Below are 26,167 nucleotides of genomic sequence, written 5' to 3'. Positions count from 1 at the left end.
AAAGAAGGCCCAGTGGTGTAAACAAACATTAGCCTCAGTGGAAGACGGAACCCATGCCCTCTCCCTCAAGTACCCAGGCACTCAGAGGACCCACACATCCTGCTCCACTGCTGGAACTGATCTGCCTTAAAATAACTACTGGGCTGATCTATCAGCTCCTTTTAGATGAAACCATGACATTTAAAAAATGAGTTGACCAAAGGAGGAACTATGCTGGTTCTTTATCAAAATGTTGTTGATTTTAGGATAGGGTAAACATGATTTCTATTTTCAGTCTTCACAAATAACACTGAAAAACTGAGTGAGTGTACCAGCACCAAATAAATCTAACTGACTGGGAAACATGTTTTTTCTAAAGTTTACTGCAAAACCACTTCACTTAACATGAGAACCACCCAAAACTAAAAAGTGTTTGATTCAGACCAAAAGACAAAAACCCCACAAGACAGCCAATTTTTAACCAATACACAATGTATCCGACATTATTAACAAGCACCTGCCACTATGTATGTGTGTATGTCTACACAAGGTATAGACACAGAAGCCCCTCAAAAATTACTGAATGCCTTAAAAAGGTGTATTATTGTTCTTGGGGGATAATCAAGAGAAATGTGATGAGTAGACAGCAGATTTTCATCATTTATTCTCTCTGACAAATGCTAAGTTCTGACTCATAAGAAAAAGCCCAGAAAGGGCTTCATAATAAAATTATTATAATAAAATTATTTCCATCAACTGTCCTCTTGCGTGTCTCTCTGTAATTTAGGAATTGCAGCAGCAGAAAACACAAACATCCTTTATGCTAAAAAAAGTGAAACTGGAACCTATCTTCTAGGACATGAGCTTGCTTATGGTTTCCATCTCAGTGTTGAAGCCCATTATGCATACGGAATAAATTATTAAGCTTCTTGTCACATTTACCTTTTTCGATTGAGATATAATTCACAAACCATAAAATTCATTTTATTTTTTTAAAAGATTTTATTTATTTATTTGTCAGAGAGAGAGAGAGGGAGAGAGAGAGCACAAGCAGAGGGAGTGGCAGACAGAGGGAGAGGGAGAAGCAGACTCCCCACTGAGCAGGGAGCCCGATGTGGGGCTTGATCCCAGGACCTTGGGATCATGACCTGAGCCGAAGGCAGACACTTAACCGATCCACCCAGGCGTCCCAAAATTCATCACTTTAAAGTGTACAATGTGGTGGGTTTTATTATATTCACAAGGTTTTCAAACATCGACACTACCCAATTCCAGAATGTCTGCATCACTCCAAGAAGAAAGCCCACACTCACTTGTGAGCAGTTGCTCTCCGTCTGTCTTCCCCCACGGCCCTGGCAACACACTGATCTTTTAGCAAGCTGACTTAGAATTTCTTCCTACTCACTTTTTATCTCTTCAGCTCACATTTTTTTCTTTCCCCAACACATTCATTGCTTCTACTCCCACGGTTCTGTCTTTGGACTCCTCTGCTCTCGCCTGGCAACTTAACTATTCCAATAATTTCCATCATTACTAACTGGTTCCTTCTCTATCTCCAAGCCCAGTTCCAGTCCGCAATCCAAGTCTGGATTCCCAACTTCCTGTTCGATATCTCCATTTCAAAGTCCAACCAGTGCCTTCAACACTCATTAATGCACAGGCCCCTCCTCTTATTTCCCTATTTCCATGAGTACTTCTACTGCTTTTTTTGCCCTTTTGTTACAGGACCCAAATGCCTCTTCTAGAAAGTCATCCCTGATTCCTATCCCATTTCTGCCAAAGGTAGAAATGAAGTCTCTCCTCTGAATTCCCAGAACATTTTCATAGTGCCCCTCATGTAGCATGGGGTATGTCTTTAATGTTACATTATCTGTATGCAAACTACTGGACTGAACACCTCTTAAAAACAGAATTTCACTTTACTTCTCTTTTGCTCACAGATTACTATACACAATAATGTGCAATCAACCTATGACTGAATAAATGAAGACACATGTTGCTGAATAAATACTAATTGAGAAATAAAACTCAGCAGTCACCTTCTAAGAAATTTAAGAGCTAGGGGTGCCTGGGTGGCTCAGTCAGTTAGGTGTCTACCTTCAGCTTGGGTCATGATCCCAGGGCACTGGGATCGAGCCCCACATTGGGCTCCCTGCTCAGCGTGAAGCCTGCTTCTCCCTCTCCCACTCCCCCTGCTTGTGTTCCTTCTCTCGCTGTCAAATAAATAAATAAATAAATAAAATCTTTAAAAAAAAAAAGAAAATTTAAGAGCTAGAAGGTTAAAAGTAAAAACAAATATAACATATTGCTTTATTAAACTAAGCAAAAGAATGGATGCACTAACAACTATTAGGAGAGAACAGATGAGTAGTTTGAATACATCCATGTCAATTAGTTTGCTAGATCAATTTACATACATTAACACAATAGCTGGTAGTTTATGCTGCCTGGGCTTCCATGTTTACCTGTGCCCACACCATCATATTCTTTATGAAATAGGTATTAAAAGATAACCCTCAGGGGAGGGTTATCCAGACAACCAACTTTAGAGGTTAATAAACCTTTCCTCAAAGTTTAAATGATTTGGGGTAGTGGGTTACACAACATGTAATAAAATCTAAAGAATTTTAAATGTGAAACTACTATGGGGGTGGCCAGAGAAACCCCTATTTATTGTTTAAGATTTTCCAGGTCTATACGTTTTGACTCTGTTTTAGAAACTATTCCTGTAAGAACTGCCAAAGTAAAAAACAGTATGGATGTTCTTTAAAAAATTAAAAATAGAATCACCATATGATCCAGTAATCCTGCTACTGGGTATTTACCCAAAGAAAACAAAAACACTAATTTGAAAAGACATATGCACCATGTTTACTGCAGTATTACTTACAAGAGCCAAACTGCGGCAGCAACCCCAGTGTCCATCCATAGGTAAATGGATAAAGAAGAGGTGTACATACATACGTACACACAATGGAATATTGCTCAGCCATAAAAAGAATGACATCTTGCCATTTGGAACAACACAGATGGATCTAGAGGGTATAAGTCTAAGTGAAATCAGTCCAAGAAAGACAAATACTATATGATTTCACTCATGTGTGGAATTTAAGAAACAAAACAAATGAGCAAAGGGAAAAAAGAGAGAGAGGGAGCGACAAATTAAGAAACAAACTCTTAACTATAGAGAACACACTGATGGTTAGCAGAAGGAAGGGGGTAGGGGATGGGGATTAAGGAGGGCACTTGTGGTGAGTGATGTACAGAATTATTGAATCACTATATTGTACACCTGAAACTAATATAACACTATGTTAATTATACCATAATTTTAAAAAATCAGTTAATTAGAAAATAAAAGAACGTGCATTTTGAAAAAAAAAAAAAAAGAACTACCAAAGCAGGTGAATAATTGTGACAAGTTACTATATCTTTCTAAGCCTCTGAGGACTAAATAAGCTAATGCAATAAACACACGTATTCGGCTAAACATACCCAAAGCCTAGCGAACTGAGAAAAGTAGCAGGGATGTTCACTCAACAAACCAGGAAGAGCACAAGCAAGCAAGCTTTACTGGAACATCCCTGCTCAGGTCTAGGTGTTGTACGAGGCTGCATCTGGGCCACAACTGCAGAGTCTAAAATATTTACCACCTGACCCTTTACAAAACTGTCAACTCCTGACTAGGTGGTGGTTATATGGGTATGTGATAATTTGAACTATATATTTAAAATCTGAACTGCACACTTGCAATTCTTTCACGTGTAATGCACAGCTGTCCTGTGTACCTCACATAGCCCTTTGTGCTTGTTCCTCCAATATTTTAAAAATGACTTTTGTGTTTGTTTTCATGGGAGTTGTAAGAGTATGGATGGACTTTATTTCAGGAGCATGGGATTACTGAGGTCAGTTATAACATCTGATAACTGCTTTCATTATTACAATGAAATAAAATTTCATTCTTTAAGGATAGACAGAAAAACCTTTTTATGGCAAAAGATTATTCACTGTATATAATTAATTGTAACTAAAATCTGCACAGCACTGCTTCTCTAGGGCAGAATCACCTGAGAGGCACGGTCCAACTCATTTTCAAGGCTACTGCTGGAAATGCAACAGAGAGGGGGTTCTTGGATAGCAAAAGCTAAGAATCAGTGGCCTCTATTACAGAAATGGCTATGACATAGTTCTGTTCACTGTATGATTGTTACAACTGGTACATGTGTAGTACAATAGTAAGATGGCTGGAGGAAGCTTGCTCTTTCAGAAATCTTTAAAGATAACACACATCAGAAAGTCATACCTCTCCATTTTCAAATGTTATTTCTCGAACAAGAGGAACGCATTTATCTTGAATCCAATTATAAGTCCCATCGAAATTTGTCATAGATCCCAAGTATACCATATCTGGAGCAGAATGCTGTTACAAAAGCAGGGAGAAAAAAATTAAACAAATCTAACCTGTGCTAGCAAAAACACATTCTCAAAGCCATCTATGAGCCCAGAAAATCTATAGGGTATACAAAAAACAAACAAACCCCCCCAAAACAAAAACCATTGAACTTCCGAGAAAGACAGCTGTAAAATTCTGTATTTATCAGAGACCTAATTATCCAACCCATGACATCTAAGCCTTCTGCTTTTCCTCAGATCTGAGTCAATTAATTGTTTATCAGTATCTTCACCAATGGCAGGCACTGTGAAAAAGAATTATCTGAATTAATTAATTTAACTATCCCTTAGAGTTGAAAATGTTAGAAGAAAATTGAGAAACTTCTAGGGAAAGGGCCTTGAAAAATATAAGGTACTATATAAATGTAAGGCATTGTTATCTCTAATATTACTTACCTACAGTATCTCTTCCCACAATTCATTCAAAATCAGTATTTATGAAGTGCTTAAAATGACAACAAAAATAATAGCTATCATTAACTGAGTAAACTTACTGTGTCCAAGCACTGTTTGGTGTAAGCACTTTATATGTGTTCACTCACTGAATCCCTGAAACATCCCCATAAGGCAAAGACTCTTATAATCACAGCTATTTTTATTAATGAACAAACTGAAGGACAGAGAAACTAAGAGACTTTCCAGGAGTTACACACCTAGGAAGGTGGCAGATTTGACACGAAAATGGAGTCTCATTCCAGAGCCCATGCACTTGACAACCAACTGTACTGGATTCTGATAATCTAGAGATTGTCACTCTACGTAACCTACTATTGATGAAATGCACTTGCAGAAAATACAGGCAAATACCTATCTGAATTCTGAATAGGAAATGAGCTTTCTCAGCAAAAAGTTCATTCATAGGACTACATAAAAACCAAAAACTTTAGTATATCAAGACACTGCAAACAGCATTAAAATGAAAACTATGAATCGAAAAAATATCAACAGTTTCCCATTCGTGTGTGTGTGAAAAACTGCAATGACAGACTGGCAGGTCAACTGTGATGACAAACACTGGGATTTTTGCCTCTTGGTTGTGGCTACCATCATTTGGGCCTAAGCAGCTACTTCTAAGTTTAGATACACTTAACTGCTTAGCCAAGGGTCAAAAGCAACCTAGTTGCTCCCTGCTGTCTGGCAAGTATCAGGTTAATTTAAACCCCAGAGGACTTGGGAGCTTGGCTGGTCTGATGTAGGTAGAAGTGATGATCACAGACCACAGAAGCATTTTTTGGAATTTGGGTCTCATAATGAATGCAAAACAGAGAGATGAATAAGGCCTGGGGATCAGGAGATCTCTAGTCCCAGCTCGGCCACTAAATCCCTATGTGACTTTAGGCCTATGTGTCCCATCTTTACTTTGAAAGGTTTGAATTAGTACCAGATGACGCCTTAAGGTTCCTTTCTGTACTAAAATTCGATGATTCTGTAAATTAACAAGTATAAGACTATAGATTATACTATACATGTATTTAAACTATATTTAAAATTATACACACTAAGAAATAGCGACTTACCCCTGGTGGTTTGTAGATTATGTTGTCTCCACTGTATCTTTCTGGTTTTGAAACAGCTCTAATAGGAAGAGAGAAGTAGTAATAATACGTTTTAAGAATAGCAGTGATAAACTTGAATGAAACAAAATTGGCTGGTTGTTTTGCAATGTATATATTATAATGACTTGAAATATATACCTGTCCATCATCTTTCCTACTCATAAGGCTATGTAATACCAACAAAAAGCATGTATTTAAAGGAAAACTTTAATATGAGGCAGATTTTTTTAAAGGAAAATTTTAGTTAGCTGTTTCTGTGACTCAATATTTTGTAAGTTTGGATTGGCAGTTGTAGCACCAAAAGCTATTTTTGACACCAGACTGTTTCCAGTAACTGGGGATCAAGGTCACTGATGTGGTCACACAGATCAATCACAAAAACACATTATTTGCTTCTAAGTCAGATTCAATCAGAATTCTCTACTTTTTACTTTATTTTTTAAAAGATTTTATTTATTTGACAGAAAGAGCAAGAGAGCACAAGCAGGGGGAACAGTAGAGGGAGAGGGAGAAGCAAACTCCCTACCAAGCAGGGAGCCCGATGTGGGGCTCGATCCCAGGACCCTGAGATCATGACCTGAGCCGAAGGCAGACACTTAACCATCTGAGCCACCCAGGCGCCCCTACTTTTTACTTTTTAAAACCAAAACTTGTAAAAAAAAAAAAAAAAGTAGATGAACCGAAATAATCTCCATCATTAGAATATAATTCTACAATAAGCAATTTTTTTTTGTTTTATCTGTTCACCATTGTTTCCTATGCCCCAGTACAGTATCCAGCACATAAAAGGTGTCTGATAAATGTTTGGTGAGTGAACTCTACAACAAATTCTAAGTCAAATGGGTAATTTTTCTTTCTAAATTATATTTGAGTGACTTGAACACTGATTTCTCTCCAATTTATGACTAGAACAGTAAAGGAGGGAGGTATAAGGGATGTTAACCAAGACTGATGCCAGTGGAACGAAAAGGAAGAACATGCTTGCTCCATCCATCCATCTTCGTTCGTTCGTTCGTTCACTAACTATTCACTAGGTGCTTCCTTCGTACCAGGTATGGTCTTGGCACTGGGTACACAGCAGTGAACAAAAGTGACAGCGCCTGTGTTCTCACGAAGCTTACATTTTGGTGGAAGGAGACAAGCAAATAGATATATTTATTTTGGGTGATCAAACACCAATAAAAAAGGTGCTCTGAAGAAAACTAAGTGGTGAAAGAATGACCAAGTTGGATGATGGCAGTGTTATTTTATACAAAGCTATCAGGAAAGCTCTTCCTAAGGAGACAAGATCTAAGAGAAGCACTTCAGACACCGAGCACAGTAAGGGCAAGGGCCCCGCTGCAGAAGCACCCGCCGTGTCTGAGGAAGCAAGCAAGTGGCCCGTGCGGCCGGAGAGCAGCCCCACACAAAGCATGGGGGGTGGGGCAGGGAGAAGTTCTTCTGTTATTTACTCCTACAATGATCTCCTAATATCACTGACAGTGTTCACGATAAAACACATACAAAATTTACAGAAGCATTACAATAAGGACAAAGGTCACAAAATGGAAAGGACAGACTGTGCCAGAAACCTGGACTCGTCAAGATAGGCACCAAAATGGAGTCTAACAGTTACGGGCCAAAGCAAAGAAGAAATCACACCGCATAAAGTCAAAGGATGATGGCGATAACCCCCAGGGAAAAGAAAGGGAAAGAACTATAGAATGATTCCATTTTGAGAGAGAAAGAAAAAAACAGGAGGGAAAGTCAGAGAAGTCAGAAAAATAAGGAGCAAGCCAGGGATATTCAAGGCAGCCTAAGTGTAGACACAGCACATAAAGGCCAGGGCAGGTGATTGTCCCAGCCTTCTGAGAAACTGAAGAGGATTAAAGACCAAAAAAAGGCCACTGGACTTGGCAATTAAGAAGCGTTTCGTGACTGTGCAGAGAGAAGTCTCATGAGAGTAATGAAGGCAAAAGTCGGCTTCCACAAGGGTAAGGATTTTTCACCGGTTGGCATTTGAGAAATTTAAGGTGGCCAGGCATAAACTAATCTTTGGGAAAAAATTAGAAAAGAAAAGAAAGAGATGAGATTATAGCTCAAGAGACAGAACAGAAAGGTCAGGAAAGAGAGAATCATGTTTCTGGCAAAAGAAATTAGGTCATGAAAAGGGTCAGGGTGAAAACACGGAAAAGCGAGGACAACTGCTGGATGAATGCCAAAGAGAATCCGTGCGGGATGGTTACAAAGACACGAGGAAAGAGGCAAACCTTGGGAAGGAGTACTGTTCCTCTGGGACAGGGAAGACAGAAGAAAAGGTGGTGGAGAGCTGGAGATTCATCAAGACAACGAAGCCCACGCTTCTTCATGAGAAAGCCTAGGAGTTGTTTCAGTTTGGAAACCCCACACGTTAGAACTATGTGGGAACACAGAATAGCTGTGTTAGTAAATGAGCTGGATAAAAGCACGAGAGGTAATTGTTAACTTGTCCATTCTTTTCCACTCACCCATATTCTGAAGTAGAATATAGTATAGAAAGAATAAACAGACTTTTAGAAAGAGATCAGAGATAGGTGTAAGGAAGCCTGGCTGGTGACTTTAAGGGAACTGAGATCATGTCTGGAGAGGTCATCTTCAGAAAATAACCACACACAACAAGAATGTCACAAGGCAGCCAAGTCGACCCACTAACATACTCTCAATTAAGATACTTACCCAAATGCAGAAAGGAAGGCACAATCATCGTGCAAAATATTTGCTACTCTTTCAAAAACTCTATAGTTTTCTGAATCCTTTTGCTCAAAATATCCAATGATATTTCTTTTGCTGCGCTGTAAAATAATGTAATTATTTTACAAACATATATAGATATGCAATGTGTCATTTCATCCACCCAGCTGTTGTTCAATTATCTACAAATGGAGCAGCACTATAAATGCATATTTGGATTTTAACACCTAGTCCAAAACTATTAAAGATTATATTAGGTTGAAAACAATCTTACCTCCCATCTAATGTAATCATAAACATTTCCTTCTAGCATTTTATTTTAACTGATCAGTGATAATCTATTACTAAATAAGGTGAGGAATTCCTAAATAAGGTAACTATCCTTAAAATAATACATCGATTCATAACATATGACTATTGGTAGAGACTCCTTCATGGGTCTCTACCTACACAGTTAGGTGCAGCCAAATGCAAGACCCTGAGCATTCTTTACCCAGACGTTTCCTGAGGGTTGTGCTTACAGCAAGCAACCCTGAAGTGTGAGGTAATCTCCCTCCAGGACAGAGAGCAGGCTTACTGCCGGCTCCGAAACCGGAGTTCTCCGAGGCCACAGTTCTCCCACCACAGAACCCAGAGCGTGTGCAGGCATCCATCTGGACCCTCTATGTCACCTCCACAGGACTTGGTGTGGCGGGGCCGGGCGGGGGGGGGGGGGGGGGGGTTGAAGAAACAAAGGCAAACATGCTCCCATTGTTTGCTGGGATGTGAGCAATAAAGTCCTTTATCTCTGACCTGGGAGCTTTGTGTCTTCTGATAGCATCCATGAAAGGCTAACTAACTTCTTATCGTGGAAGCAGGGTAAAAGTCAAATCTCAAACCTGACAACGACAACCTAAAGCCCCAACTCGATAGCTTTTTTTTTTTTTAAACTACTAAGCATACAATGGGAAGGGTTTTATTAACGGAGGACTGTTTTAGAGGACACTAGAAGTTATACAAAGAGCTGACACAGGAGTCATTAGAGCAGAGAGCCTGAGGGTCTCCACTAAGGAAAATATGGAAACTCTCTGGGTGTGCGTGCCTGACATTCACTTCTACGGCTTCACAACTCAGGCTATTCTTTACCCTCAATTGATTTAAATTAGTGCAGCTCTACTGTATGCTACAGATTTTAGCTAAAGACTCAGTAAAACATGAGCATTTCCCTTGAGAATTAATTCAAGAAAAATTCAACTCGCCAAGTCTGTAGATGTCAGATCCACTGCAATGAATTATAAGAAACTGTCCAGATTCTCTGATTGCATAAGACTTTGTTTACATTAATTAAACAGGCAATGTTCATTTGATCCAGTAAAAGTTAACAACTTACATCAAGAGTGGTGATTTCTGCTAAGTCATGAAGTTCTTGAACGGGGTCGCTTTTCTGTTGCCTGATGTAATCTGCAAGAGCTTTCACTGAGCGCTGGCCCCTGTATTCTCTCTTCATCATCATCCCATTACGAAATAATTTGAGGGTTGGGTATTTGCTTATCCTATATCTCTGAGCTATATCAGCTAAAAGAACGAAAAACAAAATTAACTTCACCCTCGTACTTGGGTCTGGGTGAGCCCATTAGGCCAACAGTCAAAAATCTTACAATTATTTAATAGTGAGGACATTTTGGTTCATATAATTCTTTTTCAATGTTAGAGAAAAAAGTTAATCGTGACAAGTTTATACTGATTAAAAGGCCAGGATCTGGACATATATTGCCTGATTTAAATCCCAAATTTGCTATTTACTGGCTGTATGAACTTGTAAGTTATATCAACTCTCTCTGCTTTAGTTTCTTGTCTGTTACGTAAGGATAATAATTTCTATCACAGGTTTGTTTTAAGGACTAAATGAGATAACACAAATGCATGACCCAGTAAGTTTAGTGTTAGTAAATATTATTATAGATAGCCAGAAGATAATTAGAATGTGCAAAATTCCCATTTTGAAAAGTTATTCAACTCACTTTATACTTGCGAGAATCTCTTACAGCATTTAATAAAAGAAAATTAAATTTAAATTAAAACTATACTCAAAGGCTAAAAATATTAGATTCTTCAGCTAGTAGAGGAATAATTCATAATCCCAAATACACAAATTTTGTGTAAGCTAACAGAATAAAACCCAAAGTCAGCAGTATATACTAAAAAAAAAAAAAAAACTTCACTTATTATGACCTATTGGTATATTCTCAGGCAGTGGAGATTTTAAAAAACACACACACACACGCAAATCCTTGAAATTAGTGTGTATAGTCTCAAAAAATCAAAATGTATGCTGATCTCATCTGTAGAAATCACAGTTACTAAGATATAGACTCAATTAGAATGGAAAAGCCTTTAAATATTTCTGCTGTTATTTCCAAGAGGTGGCAAATACGAGAAATCAGTATCTTCTAGGCACTGGAAAAGCTCAAAGGCCATACTACTCACATGGATGAAAATGATAAAAGATACACCGAATTTTTTAAATGAAGGGGACCAGAGAGGGGACTGAAGTGACCGAAAACAGGTGACATTTTTGTTTTCTTAACTGAGTTGTAAAATGAGGGCAGAATTCTAAAATGGTGGCACCAGAAGCCATGAAAATCTCTTACCCCGCCTCCCATTTCTAGTAGCTATAGAACAAAACAAAACCAACAGAACAGCAATAAGGCTCTGCTGGCCACCTTAATTTCTTTCTATTTTTCCCCTCAATTTTCTAAGAGATTCTATGGTACAAACAAGTGTACTACAGAATATACATATATGTGTGCTGACAGTTTCATGGATGTATACATAGGTCAAAATTATCAATTTGTACACTTTAAATACATAGTTTATTGTATGTCAATTATACCTCAATAAAGCAGTTTTAAAAAATCTAAGTGAACACTGACTATACAAAACAATGACAGTTACATCTTGTGGGATTTGACACCAACTAAAATATATGATGACACCAAGAGCACATAAGCGGGGGGAGGAGAGGTGATGAGGGGGTTAATGATTCTAAGTATTTTAAGGTCTTTGCACTGCTCAGGAGGAGGGAAAGGTACTTTCAATAATACTTGGTAAGTCAAGGTGTATTCATGTTTTCTCTAGGATAAACAATGAGAGAGAGCTAAACTGATGTATGAATATGGGTTCTCAGAAGGAGGTTTAGAGAAAAGGCTACGTAATTAAGAGCAGGTAACAATTTGGTAAACCCCATGGAAAATCTATAAAGGAGGAAATAGTGCTTAACTACTGAAATCCTTTGAACAGAAGACAAATCTAAGCAAAAAAAGGGACCCACTGGTTATATATGAGGCCAAGGAAAGTACTTCATTCACCAAATCACAGAAATCTGTAATAATTTTAAGGTATCTCAATATACACACATATAATATAGACACTAATCTATTGAGAAGCTGGTACTTGTTGAAGCAGAAGACTAGTGGATACATCACTCCAGGCCCTTTTTCAGCCTGATAGCCTATAATGAGAAAACCCATCTTTGAGGTGTTGTAGCAATGGTAGGGGTTCTATCACCTGAGCAAGGAATTAATGAGATTACATTGGTGCTACAAACCGAGGGCTGGGAGTGCTTCCGTCAGCAAGCAGAAGTCTTTTAAGATAAACAGAAGCACTTGCTGTAAGGGCAAAGGCCACGAAGGCTTAGGCTTACCCTGTGTCTAAGAAAACCAGCCCAGAAAAATAATAAAAAGTAAGGAACTTTAACTTCCTAATGAAAAGCCCCTTCAGTCCCCAGCACACTACACAGTGAAACCTGGCATATTATAAAGTGAATGTTTGCAGTGACATAGAAATGAAAACAGTTTTAATAAAAATGCTGTTACAAAAAGGTTAAGTAATTCTACTGGCCAGTGCCACAGTGCTGTGGTCTGGAATATGGAAAATGTCTTTTTAAAAGTGACTATTTCCCCCAAATACCATCAACAGAAGACTGCTTAACTATAGGACGGTACACCCATATAGTGAAGTACTAGGCTGTTACGTAAAGGGATGAAAAGGATCTCTTTATGCTGTTAAGGAGCCATGTCCAAGATACACTGTTAAGTCAAAAAAGCCAGGTACAGAAAGATATGTATAGGTATGTTATTTTGCTAAGAAATACGGACAAGAAACGTAAACATACACATATACACACGTACAGACACATAAATAATGTGTGTGTGTGTGTGTGTGTGTGTGGCTATCAGCAAGTATATGTGTATATATGTATGTTTATGTAATCTTTGTGCCTATCCCCCTCCTCCCTCCAAAAATACACCGCCAATGGGAGAAAAAGCAAGAAAATGTCAGAGATGGAATTTAGATTTCCCTGACCATACCTTGGTTTTATACTTTTAGCTCTGAAACTATGGAAAATTTTTTAATAGTAAAATACAATTAGTTTTAAGTAAATTTTAATATTGGCATTATTTTGAAATAAACACACATATTATAGATAAAGCACATGAGTAATTATGCTAATGCCATTAAGAGTCAAGATTTTCAGCATAAGAGAAAAAAGGATACAAATAGAAAACTGAGAAAATTAAGTAAAAGCCCTGTAATGTTTAATCTGAATTGGATCTACCAGCAAAAACTCATGATGAGAACTGGCCAATCCTACCAAATATTTAAGGAAGAAATAACTCTGCACAAAGTTTTCCCGAAAATGGAAGAGAAGTGTTCACTTTCCAACTCATTCTATGAGGCCAGAATTACCCTGATTCTAAAACCAGACAAAGACATTACAAGAAAATTACCAATATCCCCGATAAACAAAACCAGAGGGCTTAAGCCAGTGGACTTCAACGCTTACTGTAAACCTACAGGACTCTAAACAGTGTGTTACTGGAATACAGACAAGACAAACAGATCAATGGAATGGAGTCCAGAAACAGAACCTACATATACATATAGAAGTGATCTTTGACAAAGAAGCAAAAGTAAACTCTAACTACATATCCTTATAAAATACACATCTAAACATAAGGATACTCAAAGCATGAAAGAAAAAGGCTGGGGAAAAATACACTGTGCAAAAACTAATCAAAAGAAATCTTGTATAGCTATATTAATAGTAAGTAGGTATACATTAAGGCAAAAAGCACTGCTAGACAGACCAAGAGGGACTCTTCATAATAAAAAGTTCAATTTTCCAGGCAGATACACCAATTCTGAATTTGTATATGTCAAATAACAGTCTAGAAATAAAGTAAAAACTAGGAGTACTATAAAGACAAATCTATAATCATGGTGGGAAATTACTAACACACTTCTTTCAGTAACTGATAAAACAATAATATATTGATGATAATAATAAAGTAAGGAGAATTTGAACAACATATCTAAGAAACGTGGCTAAATTGACACATGCAGAATACTCCAATGCTGCAGAACGCACGTTCTTGGCAGGTGTATATATCATATAAAAAACAAATACGAGACATCACAAAAGAATTCTCAATAACTTTCAAATGATTCCACTCATAATGAGAATTAAAAACTATATAGACATGGATCAGAGAGGAAACCACAAAAGAAACTGAAAAATAATGTGAACCGAATGATAATGAAAGTACCTATGAGAACTTGCAGCATGCAGCCAAAGTGATACACAGAATGCATTTAGGACATTAAAACAGGTATGTCAGAGGGGAAAGGCTGAAAACCAAAGAGCTAAGCATTCAGCTTAAAAAATTATAAAAAGAACAAATAAAAAACAAAGGATAAAGAAGTGACTGAGAAAGGTAAAAGCAAAATTTAATGAAGTGGAAAACAAATATGCAATAGAGAAGATCAAAAAGCCAAAATCTGGTTCTTTACAAAGACCGATAAAACTGATAAACCACTAGAAAGACTGATCAAGGAAAAAATGAGAGAGAAAACAATTTAAGGAATGTAGCAGGAATATTTAACTTGGATAATAAGAGAATATTATCAATAACATAATGACAGTAAGTTTGGAGATTTAGATAAACTATTTTTTAAGATTTGAGAGAGAAGTGAAAGAGAGAATGAGAGAGGGAGGGGTAGAGAGAGAGGAAGAGAGAATCTCAAGCAGACTCCCCGCTGAATGCAGAGCCCAACGCGCGGCTCCACGTCACAACCCTGAGATCACCACCTGAGCCGAAACCAAGAGTCGGACACTTAACTAACTGTACCACCGAGATGCCCGCACCTAGATAAAGTTTTTAAATTCCCGTTATTTCTTCAAAGAAGACATCCAGCTGGCCAACAGACACATGAAAAGATGCTCAACATCCCTCATCATCAGGGAAATGCAAATCAGTACCACTCACACCTGTCAGAATGGCTAAAATCAACAACATAAGAAACAAGCGTTGGCGGGCGCCTGGGTGGCTCAGTTGGTTAAGCGACTGCCTTCGGCTCAGGTCATGATCCTGGAGTCCCCGGATCGAGTCCCGCACCGGGCTCCCTGCTCGGCAGGGAGTCTGCTTCTCCCTCTGACCCTCCCCCCATCTCATGTGCTTTCTCTCTCATTCTCTCTCTCTCTCAAATAAATAAATAAAATCTTTAAAAAAAAAAAAAAAAGAAAGAAACAAGTGTTGGCAAAGATCTGGAGAAAGGGGAGCCCTCTTGCACTGTTGGTGGGAATGCAAACTGGGGCAGCCACTCTGGAAGACAATTATGCAGGTGCCTCTAATTTAAAAATAGAACCACTCTACAATCCCATAATCACACTACTGGGTTTATACCCAAAGAATACAAAAACACAAATTCAAAAGGATATATGCACCCCTATGTTTATTGCAGCATTATTTACAACAGCCAAATTATGGAAGCCGACCAAGTGTCCATCAGTAGACGAATGGATAGAGAAGTGGTGTGTATATATACAATGGAATATTATTCAGCCACTGAAAAAGAATGAAATCTTGCCATTTGCAACAACATGGATGGAGTTAGAGAGTATAATGCTAAGCAAAATAAGTCAGTCAGAGAAAGAAAATTCCATATGATCTCACTCATACATGAAATTTAAGAAACAAAATAAATAAGGGAAGGAAAAAAAGAGGGAGACAAACCAAGAAACGGACTCTTAACCATAGAGAACAAACTGATGGTTACCAGAGGAAAGGAGGGTGGGGGAATGGGTGAAATAGGTGATGGGGATTTGCAGTACACTTATCATCATGAGCCCTGAGTAATGTATAGAATTGTTGAATCACTATACTGTACGCCTGAAATGAATATGACACTATATATTAACTATACTGGAATTAAAATTAAAAAATTAATTTAAAAAAGTCCATTAAGGCACAATCTACCAAACTGACACCAGAATAAATAGAAAATATAAACAGTCCTAAAATTATTAAGTAAATTGAATCTATAATCCATCGCTGTCCCACAAAGAAAACTCCATTTCTAGAGCTTCACTGTCAAGTTCTACCAAAAATTTTAGCAGCCAATAATGCTGTTTACACAAACATTCCAGAGAATACAAAAGAGTGAACGTTTCCCAACTAATTTTATGAGGTCAGCATAATCTTTCTGCCAAATCTGACATGGAAGTGATGAGAAAAGAAAAGTATATGTCAGTCTTACTCAAGAACACAGATGCAAACCTTGAAAAGAAAACATTAAACTAAATTTGGCAGTGTGTACAAAGGATAATACATCACACAAGCTAGATTTAGTCTAGCACTTCAATGTTTGAAAATCAGTTGATGTAATTCATGACCTTTACAGAATAAAAGAGAAAAACTCCACTACAGTAGCCCCCCCACTTATTCACAGAGGATATGTTCTAAGACCCCCAGTGGATGCCTGAAACAGTGAATAGTACTGAACCCTCTATATACTATGCTTTTTCCTTTACATACATATCTATGATAAAGTTTAAGAATTAGGCACAGTAAAAGATTAACAACAATAACTAATAATCAAATAGAACAGGGGCGCCTGGGTGTCTCAGATGGTTAAGCGTCTGCCTTCAGCTCAGGTCATGATCCCAGGGTCCTGGGATCGAGCCCCATGTCTGTGCTCCTGGCTCAGCAGGGAGACTGCTTCTCCCTCTGCCCCTCCCCCTGCTCTCTCTCTCTCTCTCTCTCTCTCTGTGTCTCGAATAATAAAAATCTTTAAAAAAAATAATCAAATAGAACAATTATACTGTAATAAAAGTTCTGTGAACGTGGTCTCTCCCTCTCTCAAAATACCTACTTGTGCTACACTCACCCTTCTAGTGGTGATGTGAGATGCTAACATGCCTACGTGAAGAGATGACGTGAGGGGAATGACACAACGTTGAGTCTACTACTGACCTTCTGACAATTCATCTGCTTGGGAACTAGTTGGCCGAGGGTAACTGAAACCACGGAGAGCAAAACTGCAGATAAGGGGGACTGCCATACCGCTCAAAAGAAGCAGAAAAACATTTGATAAAATCAAAATCCACTCACACTTAAAATTTTTTGGCAAAGCAGAAATAGAAGGGAACCTCCTTAATCGGATAAAGGGTATCCAAATAAGCAAATACCAAACAACTTGATAGGGAAACACTGAAAGCTATCCTGCCGAGATCAGGAAAGAAACACAGACACCTCTATGGCTTCTGTATAACAGTGGACTGGGGTTCCCAGTCAGTGGAATAAGAAAGAGTATATATACTGAAAAAGAAGGAAAAATGTTATTATTTGCTGGCGATCTTACTGAGTTCACAGAAAACCCAAACGGGATTCTACTAAAGAATTTCCATTTCCAAGCAGGATGTAGTAGGTAGCAGAAATCTACTGGTCCTGCTGTGACAACTAGGAAAAAATAGATTTTTTAAAATCAAATTTTAAAAGATATTGGACACCATGAAAGCAATGAAGAATAAGTGAACTGAAATCTTAGAAAGGAACGGACCATTCCTAAGTGAGCAAAAATCACCCACAGGCTATTTCCTTTCCTATACGTTTCCTATGTAATTCCTCTTAGAAACGAAATCTGCAATTTGTGCAGATTTAAGGCTGAGGATCATGCCTGCATAGACAGAGAGAAAGAGAACTCAGTAAAGCTCTTCATAGTCACCTGGGCTGGGCTGGGGGATTGGAAGGACCCTGAGACACACAGCAAGTTCTCCCCAGAGGACATTACTGAATGCGTGGGTGGCACAGGAAGCTGGAGGCTGGGCCAGAAAAACAGAGTAACATTCCTCACGGCCTTGTGGTGCTTAGGAAACAATGTGTATTTGTGGGAAGGGCCTGCATCAGCATCAAAGACATAATCAAGATATCTGCCAGATTTTGAAGCTGCATAGGCAAGGAAGCACCTAGATGCTGAAGAACACCATGAGTTTTTAAGACAAACCGGAAGAAAGTTATCTGTGCCACATATTAGAGACAAACTAAACAATATTCGGAATACATAAGAAACATTAACAAAGGACTGCCAGAAAGATAAATGGGCTAAAAGTGTCAACCGATTTATAAAAGAAACACAGCCAAGTAAACATGTAAAAAACATGCTCATCTGTAATCAAGAAGTTACAAACTAAAACTACCAGATAACATTTTGTCCATCTGACTGGTAAAATAATTAAGTTTTTAAATTCAGTAATATCAAGCCCTACAAAGGGAAAATATTCCTACTAAGTCCCATTCAGGTACACATTCAATGTTAATAAGGCTAAACTAGCCTAGCTGGTGCCTAATTTGCCAGCAGAAAGCCACGGAATTTTCCTAATCCCCAAAGGATTTGGCAGAAAGTTTATAATGCAGACACATTAAGAAAGTAACTAGTCTATTTGTGGCCTAAGGATCAGTAGGAAAATAGACAATAAGAGACACTGCTGGAGTAATTAACTTTCTTAAGTTAGTGGGCATAATGGGAAAACAGTGTGCTGATAGCAAACATGCATAAACCAGAAGTAAAAGAAATAAGGCTAGAGGTGGACTCCAGAGAGTCTTAAATTTTAGGTTAATGGAGTTTGAATTTTACCTGATATGTGATAAGCAGCCACTGAAGCAGTAGAACGGGGCTTTAAAAATATTCACCTGGCGGTAAATCAGGGAGAATCAGGGAGACTAGTAAGGAAGCTACTGCAACAGTCCTGGCAGAAATAACAAGAGTCTGTTTACAAACTTTAACATCACAACCCTTAGGTTGCCTTAAAATTCTAGTTACGGATAGAAACAGATTAAATAATACTTGAAGACTGTTAGAGGAATAGATACTTGCCTGCTTAATTCTCAAACAACACCGTGGCATCAGGTGTGCTGCATAAATAGGTGGCTTTTAATTATTAAGAAGCAAAAACCTTAAAATTACATTGATCGATAATCTCAGACATAAAGGTGACTTCTTACAGGCTTTGGTCAAAAATGATTTTAAGATAATTACAACGTGACATCTTGACAATATAACAAAGAATGATTTAAAGGGTATAATAAATGTTTTTTTTTTAATTAACTGGATGGATCAAATGTTAAAATGCATGTCAAAGGAATTACAAATTTCAGAAGGTTAACAGCTCGCTGATTAGAAAATTAGCATGTACTTTTGCTTCAGTGGTCACTTACTTTCCCTTGATGGGCTCTGCCTGCCCGCCCGCCTACCTTCCTCACTCATGCCCAGCAGGGTCCCACACGGGAAACTGCCTGCGTCTCCCCACTGCGATTACCTATGGCAGATGATTTCAACAGGAAGGTCCTACTGTTCTTCTGGGTCAGGGATGAGGGCCACTGCTGCCTCTGTACCTTTTTCCATTCCCAAACCAAGCCTTCCCCACAATGAGGGTAAAACAACAACAAAACATCACAACAAAATAAAACCCTAAACAGAGAAATTATAAACAAAGCCTAGAAGCTTACTCAGGACTCAGGCTAAACCTGGGCATCCAAGTTCTGTTTCAGTGTACATTTTCTTTTTTTTATACTTTTTAAACAGAAATATATTTGACATATAACACTAGAGTTTAGGGTATACAACATGCTGATCCGATACTTTTATTTGTATACTGCAATATGACTGTCACTGTGGTGTTAGCTAGAGCCTTATCACTTCATGTAATTAGCACTTTTTATGGTGAGAATAATTAAAATCTAGTCTCTTAGCAAGTATTTTTTAATACAGTATTATTGTCTATAATGATTTTCTTATTCTTAATGCCTCATACATATAGCCCTTATAAAAGCTTCTCAATTTCCCCTACGGAAGGTTCAAGCCGTACCGGAAGGCACACAGGTAAGACTAACTCTGGTATTTGGGAGCAAGTGCTGCATAGTTCAAGGACAATTACAAAATACTTTCCTAAAAATGCCAGCAGGGCAAATAATGTGTCTCTTGCTGCATGCCATGCACCCTAGAGCCACTGGAGGTCAGCAGAGATCCTGGTCCCACCAGGGGCAGATTGATGGGACTTCCCACATCTAAGGCAGCATGACCACCAGGGAGAGTGACGAATTCAACTTCCAAACTCCCCACACAAGGAGGACACAGAAGGTGAGATAAAGGGAGACCATGATCAGCAGCTGAAGCAAGGGCAAGTTTAACTGTATGTGTAGAAATTTTGGAAAACAAGAACAATTACAAAGAAGAAAACAAGAACCATTTGTAATCCAACCACCACTGGGGAAAACCACTAGTAACATTTTTTTTTTCAAAGATTTATTTATTTATCTGAGAGAGAGCATGAGGGGCAGAGGGAGCGAGAATCCTCAAGCAGACTGCCCACTGAGCACAGAGCCCAATGATGGGCTTGATCCCAGAACCGTGAGATCATGACCTGGGCCGAAATCAAGAGCTCAACTGATTGAGCCACCCAGGCACCCCAAAATTTTGATTATATCTTGCTGACTTTGAATAAAAGTTGCTTAACAAGCAGTGACATGCTTCAATGGAGAAAAAAATAAACTCTGAGATTAGTCAAACAGTTAAGCACCAGCATCAATACTTGCAGAATGGGTATTGGCAGCTTGGAAGAAAATCCTAGAAAGAGCAGAATAACGCTCTCTAATCAAAAACATTACCAACACTCTTAATGGCACAGAAGTCGATATTATGTGGAAAAACCCAAAAATCAGTGACTCAGAATTGGAAAGTGATGTACAGCAGTCAGATTTGGAATGTCAAATTGCTTCAGGATTACCTGAACAAATTTATTTTCGTTTTTAGGTACACACGTTAATGATATGACCAAAAAATCTTTAAGTCTAAAATAGTTCTCATGATAAAAATTCTAAGTGAAAAGCATTGTGTTGTAGTTCAATTTTTCTTAGTCTTTTTTTTTTTCATTTACAGATAAAAGTGTACCTTCTAATCAATGGCAAATTAGATTTGATGAAATATTGCAGAAAATACTTAATCGTATTGTTGGGAGATGGGATAACCCATTTGAAGTACTTAAAGGAGTACCTACAAAACCAACAGTTCATAAATTCTGGTTACTACTCACTACATCTATCCCTCCATCTGTTCAACAATTGTAATGGTGCACCTCCTTTGAGCTAGGTACCCTTCCAGTGCTGGGGATACATGGGTAAAAGACAAGGTCCCTGTGATTACAGAGTTTACATTTATTATCATCATTACTATTACAATTACTGCTCCAACTAATTGCTTCCACAGGCTAGAATCTTAAATGAAATTCGTAAAACTCTTAGTACATAATACATGTATCAAAAAGATGTACCAGTGTGGATTCCCTAAGTACAGTGTAAGAGAAACCCTCTATGATAAGTCAGCAATAAATATATCTTCACCAGAGATGTAGGGACCCGCCCCGCTCAGATGGGAGAAGCTGTCAGATCTGTGACATGGAAGAAACTGGACTGAACATCCGAGTCCCGTGCAGGGTGAGTGAGGACACCTGTTCTGCTGCCATCAGAACTCAGATAGAAATGCCCAGCAGGTGGGGAACACGTTGTTCCACAATACACTGCCTCTTGATTCTCTTTAATTGCCCTGACTTCCTTTTTCCTTTTTCTCTTCCTCCTACGTTGTTCCCTACTTTAAATGCAACAAGTGGAGAATTCAGGGGCTCAAAAAGTGAACTAAATTTTAACCCTAAGATGAGGGCTATTTAAGCTACGAGTTTTACACTGGGGTTTCAAAATATATACCTAAGCTTAAAACACTGGAAGCTTCCTGATGACACTCTAGTGTCAGTCTGAGTTCAAAATTCTCTTTCCATAGTTCCCACACCCCTCCCCTGTTTTTGGTGGGGAGAGAAGTCAGGGGACAGGAGCAGGGATCAAAGCTGCTGCATCTAGCTCATACACAGAAACAAGAGGGCCAACTGGGTGAAATTAGCCTGTCATATCTACCTTCGCCTTCTTTCTCCTTTTCTACGTTCTCGGCCTATTTAGCTGAACATTTGAACAAAGCGAGTCCTAGGAAGGACATATAAAGAAGTGAGGTTGGGTGCCTGGGTGGCTCAGTTGGTTAAGCGACTGCCTTCGGCTCAGGTCATGGTCCTGGAGTCCCAGGATCGAGTCCCACATCGGGCTCCCTGCTCAGCAGGGAGTCTGCCTCTCCCTCTGACATTCTTTCCTCTCATGCTCTCTCTCTACCATTCTCTCTCTCTCAATAAATAAATAAAAATCTTTATTAAAAAAAAAAAAGAAGTGAGGTTAATGACCACAGCATGCTGACGGGTGGAGAAGGGAGAGAGAAGGAAATGCAGGCAGCAAACCAAAGAAGGGTGTTCTGTGGCTGTGCACGGAGACAGGCTTTCCTGACCAGCTAGAAAAGTGGTGTAGAGCACAACGCCCCAAGAAATCCCAACACATTCTAAGGAATGAGTGCATGCATTTCCTCCCTAAAGGGACTACTTTGAAAATACTCACTTGGAATGTTTTATGAAAATTAAGAGCCATTACATTTTAATATTGTTATATAATTATGTTGTTTGTTTTTTGACCTTAATGGTCTCACCTTATCCTTAATTCCTTTTTTTAAAAAAGATTTATTTATTTATTTGAGAGAGAGAGAGAGTGTGCGAGCAGGGAGAGGGGCCGATGGAGAGGGGGAGAGAGAATCTCAAGCAAACTCCATGCCCAGCGCAGAGCCTGATGTGGGGCTCGATCCCACGACCCTGAGATCATGACCTGAGCTGAAATCAAGAGTCGGATGCTTAACCGACTGAGCCACTCAGGCACCTCTCATCCTTAATTCTTAAACAGGGCTGATAAAAAAAAGAAAAAAAAAAACACAAAAAACTGTAACTTAGCTTTGGCAGAAATTCCCAAGACAATATACAAAATTTATAGCTAAGACAGACAGATTTCCCAACTAAGATATGGGGTCACACCTCAATTCGAGCTCGCAACATACTAGGAAGCAATAAAATAGTCATTAAAGTTTTAAAAAATTCAATGCAAGCCAAGGTTGGATTCATACATTTTGCCACATTAATTTCTTCCAAGAACCTAAGGGTTTTGTCAAGTCTTTCAGCATATATTGATAAGATAAGCTGGTTTTCTTTATTTTACCTACACTGATGGGAATTTATTCTATTTCTTAATATTAAGCCATCTTTGTAATTATGGGCATAAATGTCACCTGGTAATGGGAGCCTCTTCACAAAGGAACGTCTACCTCCCATAACAGCCAGTGGTGAGACACACATGCTCATGCCCAGGGGATGGCAACTCGTGAAAGAAGGCAGTTACAGGACCAACAAAATGGCATCAACTGCCAGACCTGCTCACAGGAGGTTTGCACTGAAAATTTCCAACAGCCACCAAGAGAACTGTGGGTGTTTCCAGAAGTCACCACGTGGCTCTAAGTAGTCCTCAAAATGCCAGGAAAAGTCTATTCAAGAAAATTATTTTTAAGTTCAAGGATTGTGCTGAAGGTCATTTATCACAGTGAAAATAAACAGAAATTACAATTAACAATATCACAGCACACCTGAACAGATTTCAAGCTTCTTCCACACACATTTTCTCAAAAACTCTCAAGCAACAAGACACTCCTTCCTGTTCTTTTCTTAACCAAAGATAAAGTACAGGTTAGGAGCCTTTTTTTTTTTTTTAAGATTTTATTTATTTATTTGGAGAGAGAAAAAGCGCACAAGCGGGGGGGTGGGCAGAGGGAGAAGCAGGCTCCCCACTGAGCAGGGAGCCCAACACGGGGCTCCATCCCAGGACCCTGGGATCACGACCTGAACCAAAGGCAGACACTTGGCCAACTGAGCCACCCAGGCGCCCCAGGTTCAGAGACTTTTTATACCAACTTTGTATTTTGAAAATTTTCCAACTTATATAAAATATGAAAAAGTAATGTAAGGAGCACCTGCATACCCTCATCTAGATTTAACCCTTTATCACATCTGGTTACCAGATTTCTCTTTCTCACCACACACACACACACACACACACACACACACTTTATGGAAAGAGCTGACTCAAGTGCAGTGATTTTTCAAGTAACTTGTCCAACTGTATATAACTTTGGTAAACAGTGGGCTTTGGCATTAGCATAAAGAATTCTCCCTTAGTGGAGGCCGGGCCACACAGTAGAGGAATAACAATACCACATTACATACAATACCACAATTACATACATGTAATTTCAATTTGTTTATACACTGACCCACTGGAGATAATTTAAACAGACTATAATTTGTAACAGACATTTTTAGTCATTTTTATATAGAAACTGGGTGAATTCTCAGTTTCTGTGAGAAATCCAGTTTAATAACCTTCAAAATACTCGAGCTACCTGGTACAAGCTGTACCTTCCTGGGCTCTAGTCTGGCTCCCTGCACTTACTCGGAAACCCTGGCAAATCACTCAGGCCCTCTGGGTCTTTCAGCGTCTTCCTCTGTAAAATGATCACACATTCCCAGCTCTCTGAAAGTCTCGTGTTCATTCCTACCTCAGAAACTTTACACCGACTCTTCCTTCTACCTAAAATACTCTTCTTCCTCTATTTCCCTTAAAAATCCTACTCTGTCTTCAGGCCTTGCAGCATTGTCCTCAGAAAGGCCTTCTCTACCCTCCAGACTAAGTCAGACTTGGATTATCTCATACCATCCAACACCTCTCTTCAGAGCAGTTATCGCAACGAGCAATTGTGTATTTACTGCTCTTGCCTTTCTGGGTGTATCTGGTTCATTGCTATATGTCTAGAACCTGTACATACTGCATGACAAAAGGTATATAAAACTTTTTGTTGGATGAATGAGTAATACTATCTGACTCAAGGGGTGGTGAAGATAATGAAAATAATATAAGAGAATGTCTAAATCCAAGTGAACACTACATACATAGTTTTTTCCCAGCGATATGACTAGAAACTTTTTGCAGGAACTTTTCCAAGAATAACACTCTTACTTTGGATGGAAAGTCTGGGCGACACAGCGCATCAGAAGCAAGACAGACAGACTAAAGTATCAGAGGGTAGGAGAGAGTAGGCTGCCACAATGCCAGAAGGTAATTAATAAGAACAAGACATATGTGGGCAATGGTATCTTCAGTCTGAGGGCACCTTCTGCCTTTGCTAGAAAGCTTTATATAGATCTTCTACCTCAGAGAAGTTAATCCTAAAGCAGCAAGTAGGTACACTTGCCAAAAAGAAAACTGTAAGGATATAAAGACCACCAAAAGTAAAACTTTTTATTTGCATACAACACAATTGTCTATGTAGAAAATCCTACTGTATTTACATAAAACCAGGATGTAAGATCAATATACAAAAATCAGTTGTACTTCTAGCAATGAACAATCAGAAATTAAAATTTAAAAATCAATGCCATTTATAATAGCACCAAAAAATAAGAAATAGTTAGGGACAGATTTCACAAAGATGTGTAAGACTTAAGGAAAAAAACACCAAACCCAAAATAAGGATATTTTACAAAATACCTGACCAATACTCCTCCAAACTATCAAATGTCAAGAAGACCTGACACTTAAATGCAATATCCTGGATTGTGGAACAGAAAAAGGATATGAGTAGAACCACCGATAAAATCTGAATAAAGTCTATAGTTTAGCTAATAGGAATATACCAGTGTTAGTTTCTTAGTTGTAACAAATGTGCCTGGGGAAGGTAATATACCAAACATTAGGGTAAACTGGGTAAGGACTATAAGAGAACTCTCTGTTTTATCTTTGCAACTTTTCCCCCTCACTTTGGTTAGAAATTAACAAGCCGATTCTAAAAGTCATACAGAAATCCAAAGCAACTAAAATAGTAAAACCACTTTGAAAAAAAGTACCAAGTTGGAAGATTTATATATTACTGACTTCAAGACTTATTATAAAGCTACAGTAATCTAGAAAGTGTGACACTGGTATAAACACAGACAAATCAGTCACAGATAAACACATCAACAGTACAGAATAGACAGAGTAGGAAAAAGATCCACACCTATATGATCAGTTGATTTTGAAAGAGACGCAAAGTCAATGTAGAAAGAATGGTCCTTTCAACAAATAACATCAGAACAGTTTGATTACTATATGCAAAAAAGAACTCCAATTTATACATTGTGCCACATGTAAAAA

General features: G+C 38.5%; 1 protein-coding gene across 1 annotated transcript in view; it reads right to left on the bottom strand.

Annotated features, from left to right (window-relative positions):
* Positions 1 to 26,167, bottom strand: part of ERP44 (endoplasmic reticulum protein 44) — a 92,605-nt gene that overhangs the window by 19,629 nt on the left and 46,809 nt on the right. The window contains exons 5-8 of the mRNA XM_027615341.1: positions 10,066 to 10,250; positions 8,682 to 8,797; positions 5,949 to 6,006; positions 4,283 to 4,399 (exon numbers count right to left, since the gene is read on the bottom strand). Coding sequence (XP_027471142.1) covers positions 4,283 to 4,399; positions 5,949 to 6,006; positions 8,682 to 8,797; positions 10,066 to 10,250 — 476 coding nt within the window. The remainder of the gene's footprint in view (positions 1 to 4,282; positions 4,400 to 5,948; positions 6,007 to 8,681; positions 8,798 to 10,065; positions 10,251 to 26,167) is intronic.

The sequence above is a fragment of the Zalophus californianus genome, chromosome 13 (assembly GCF_009762305.2).
Source record: "Zalophus californianus isolate mZalCal1 chromosome 13, mZalCal1.pri.v2, whole genome shotgun sequence".
In the NCBI taxonomy this organism is placed as follows: Eukaryota; Metazoa; Chordata; class Mammalia; order Carnivora; family Otariidae; genus Zalophus; species Zalophus californianus.
The sequence above is the reverse complement of the archived record's forward strand: the minus strand, read 5'-3'. Positions and strand labels throughout refer to the sequence as shown.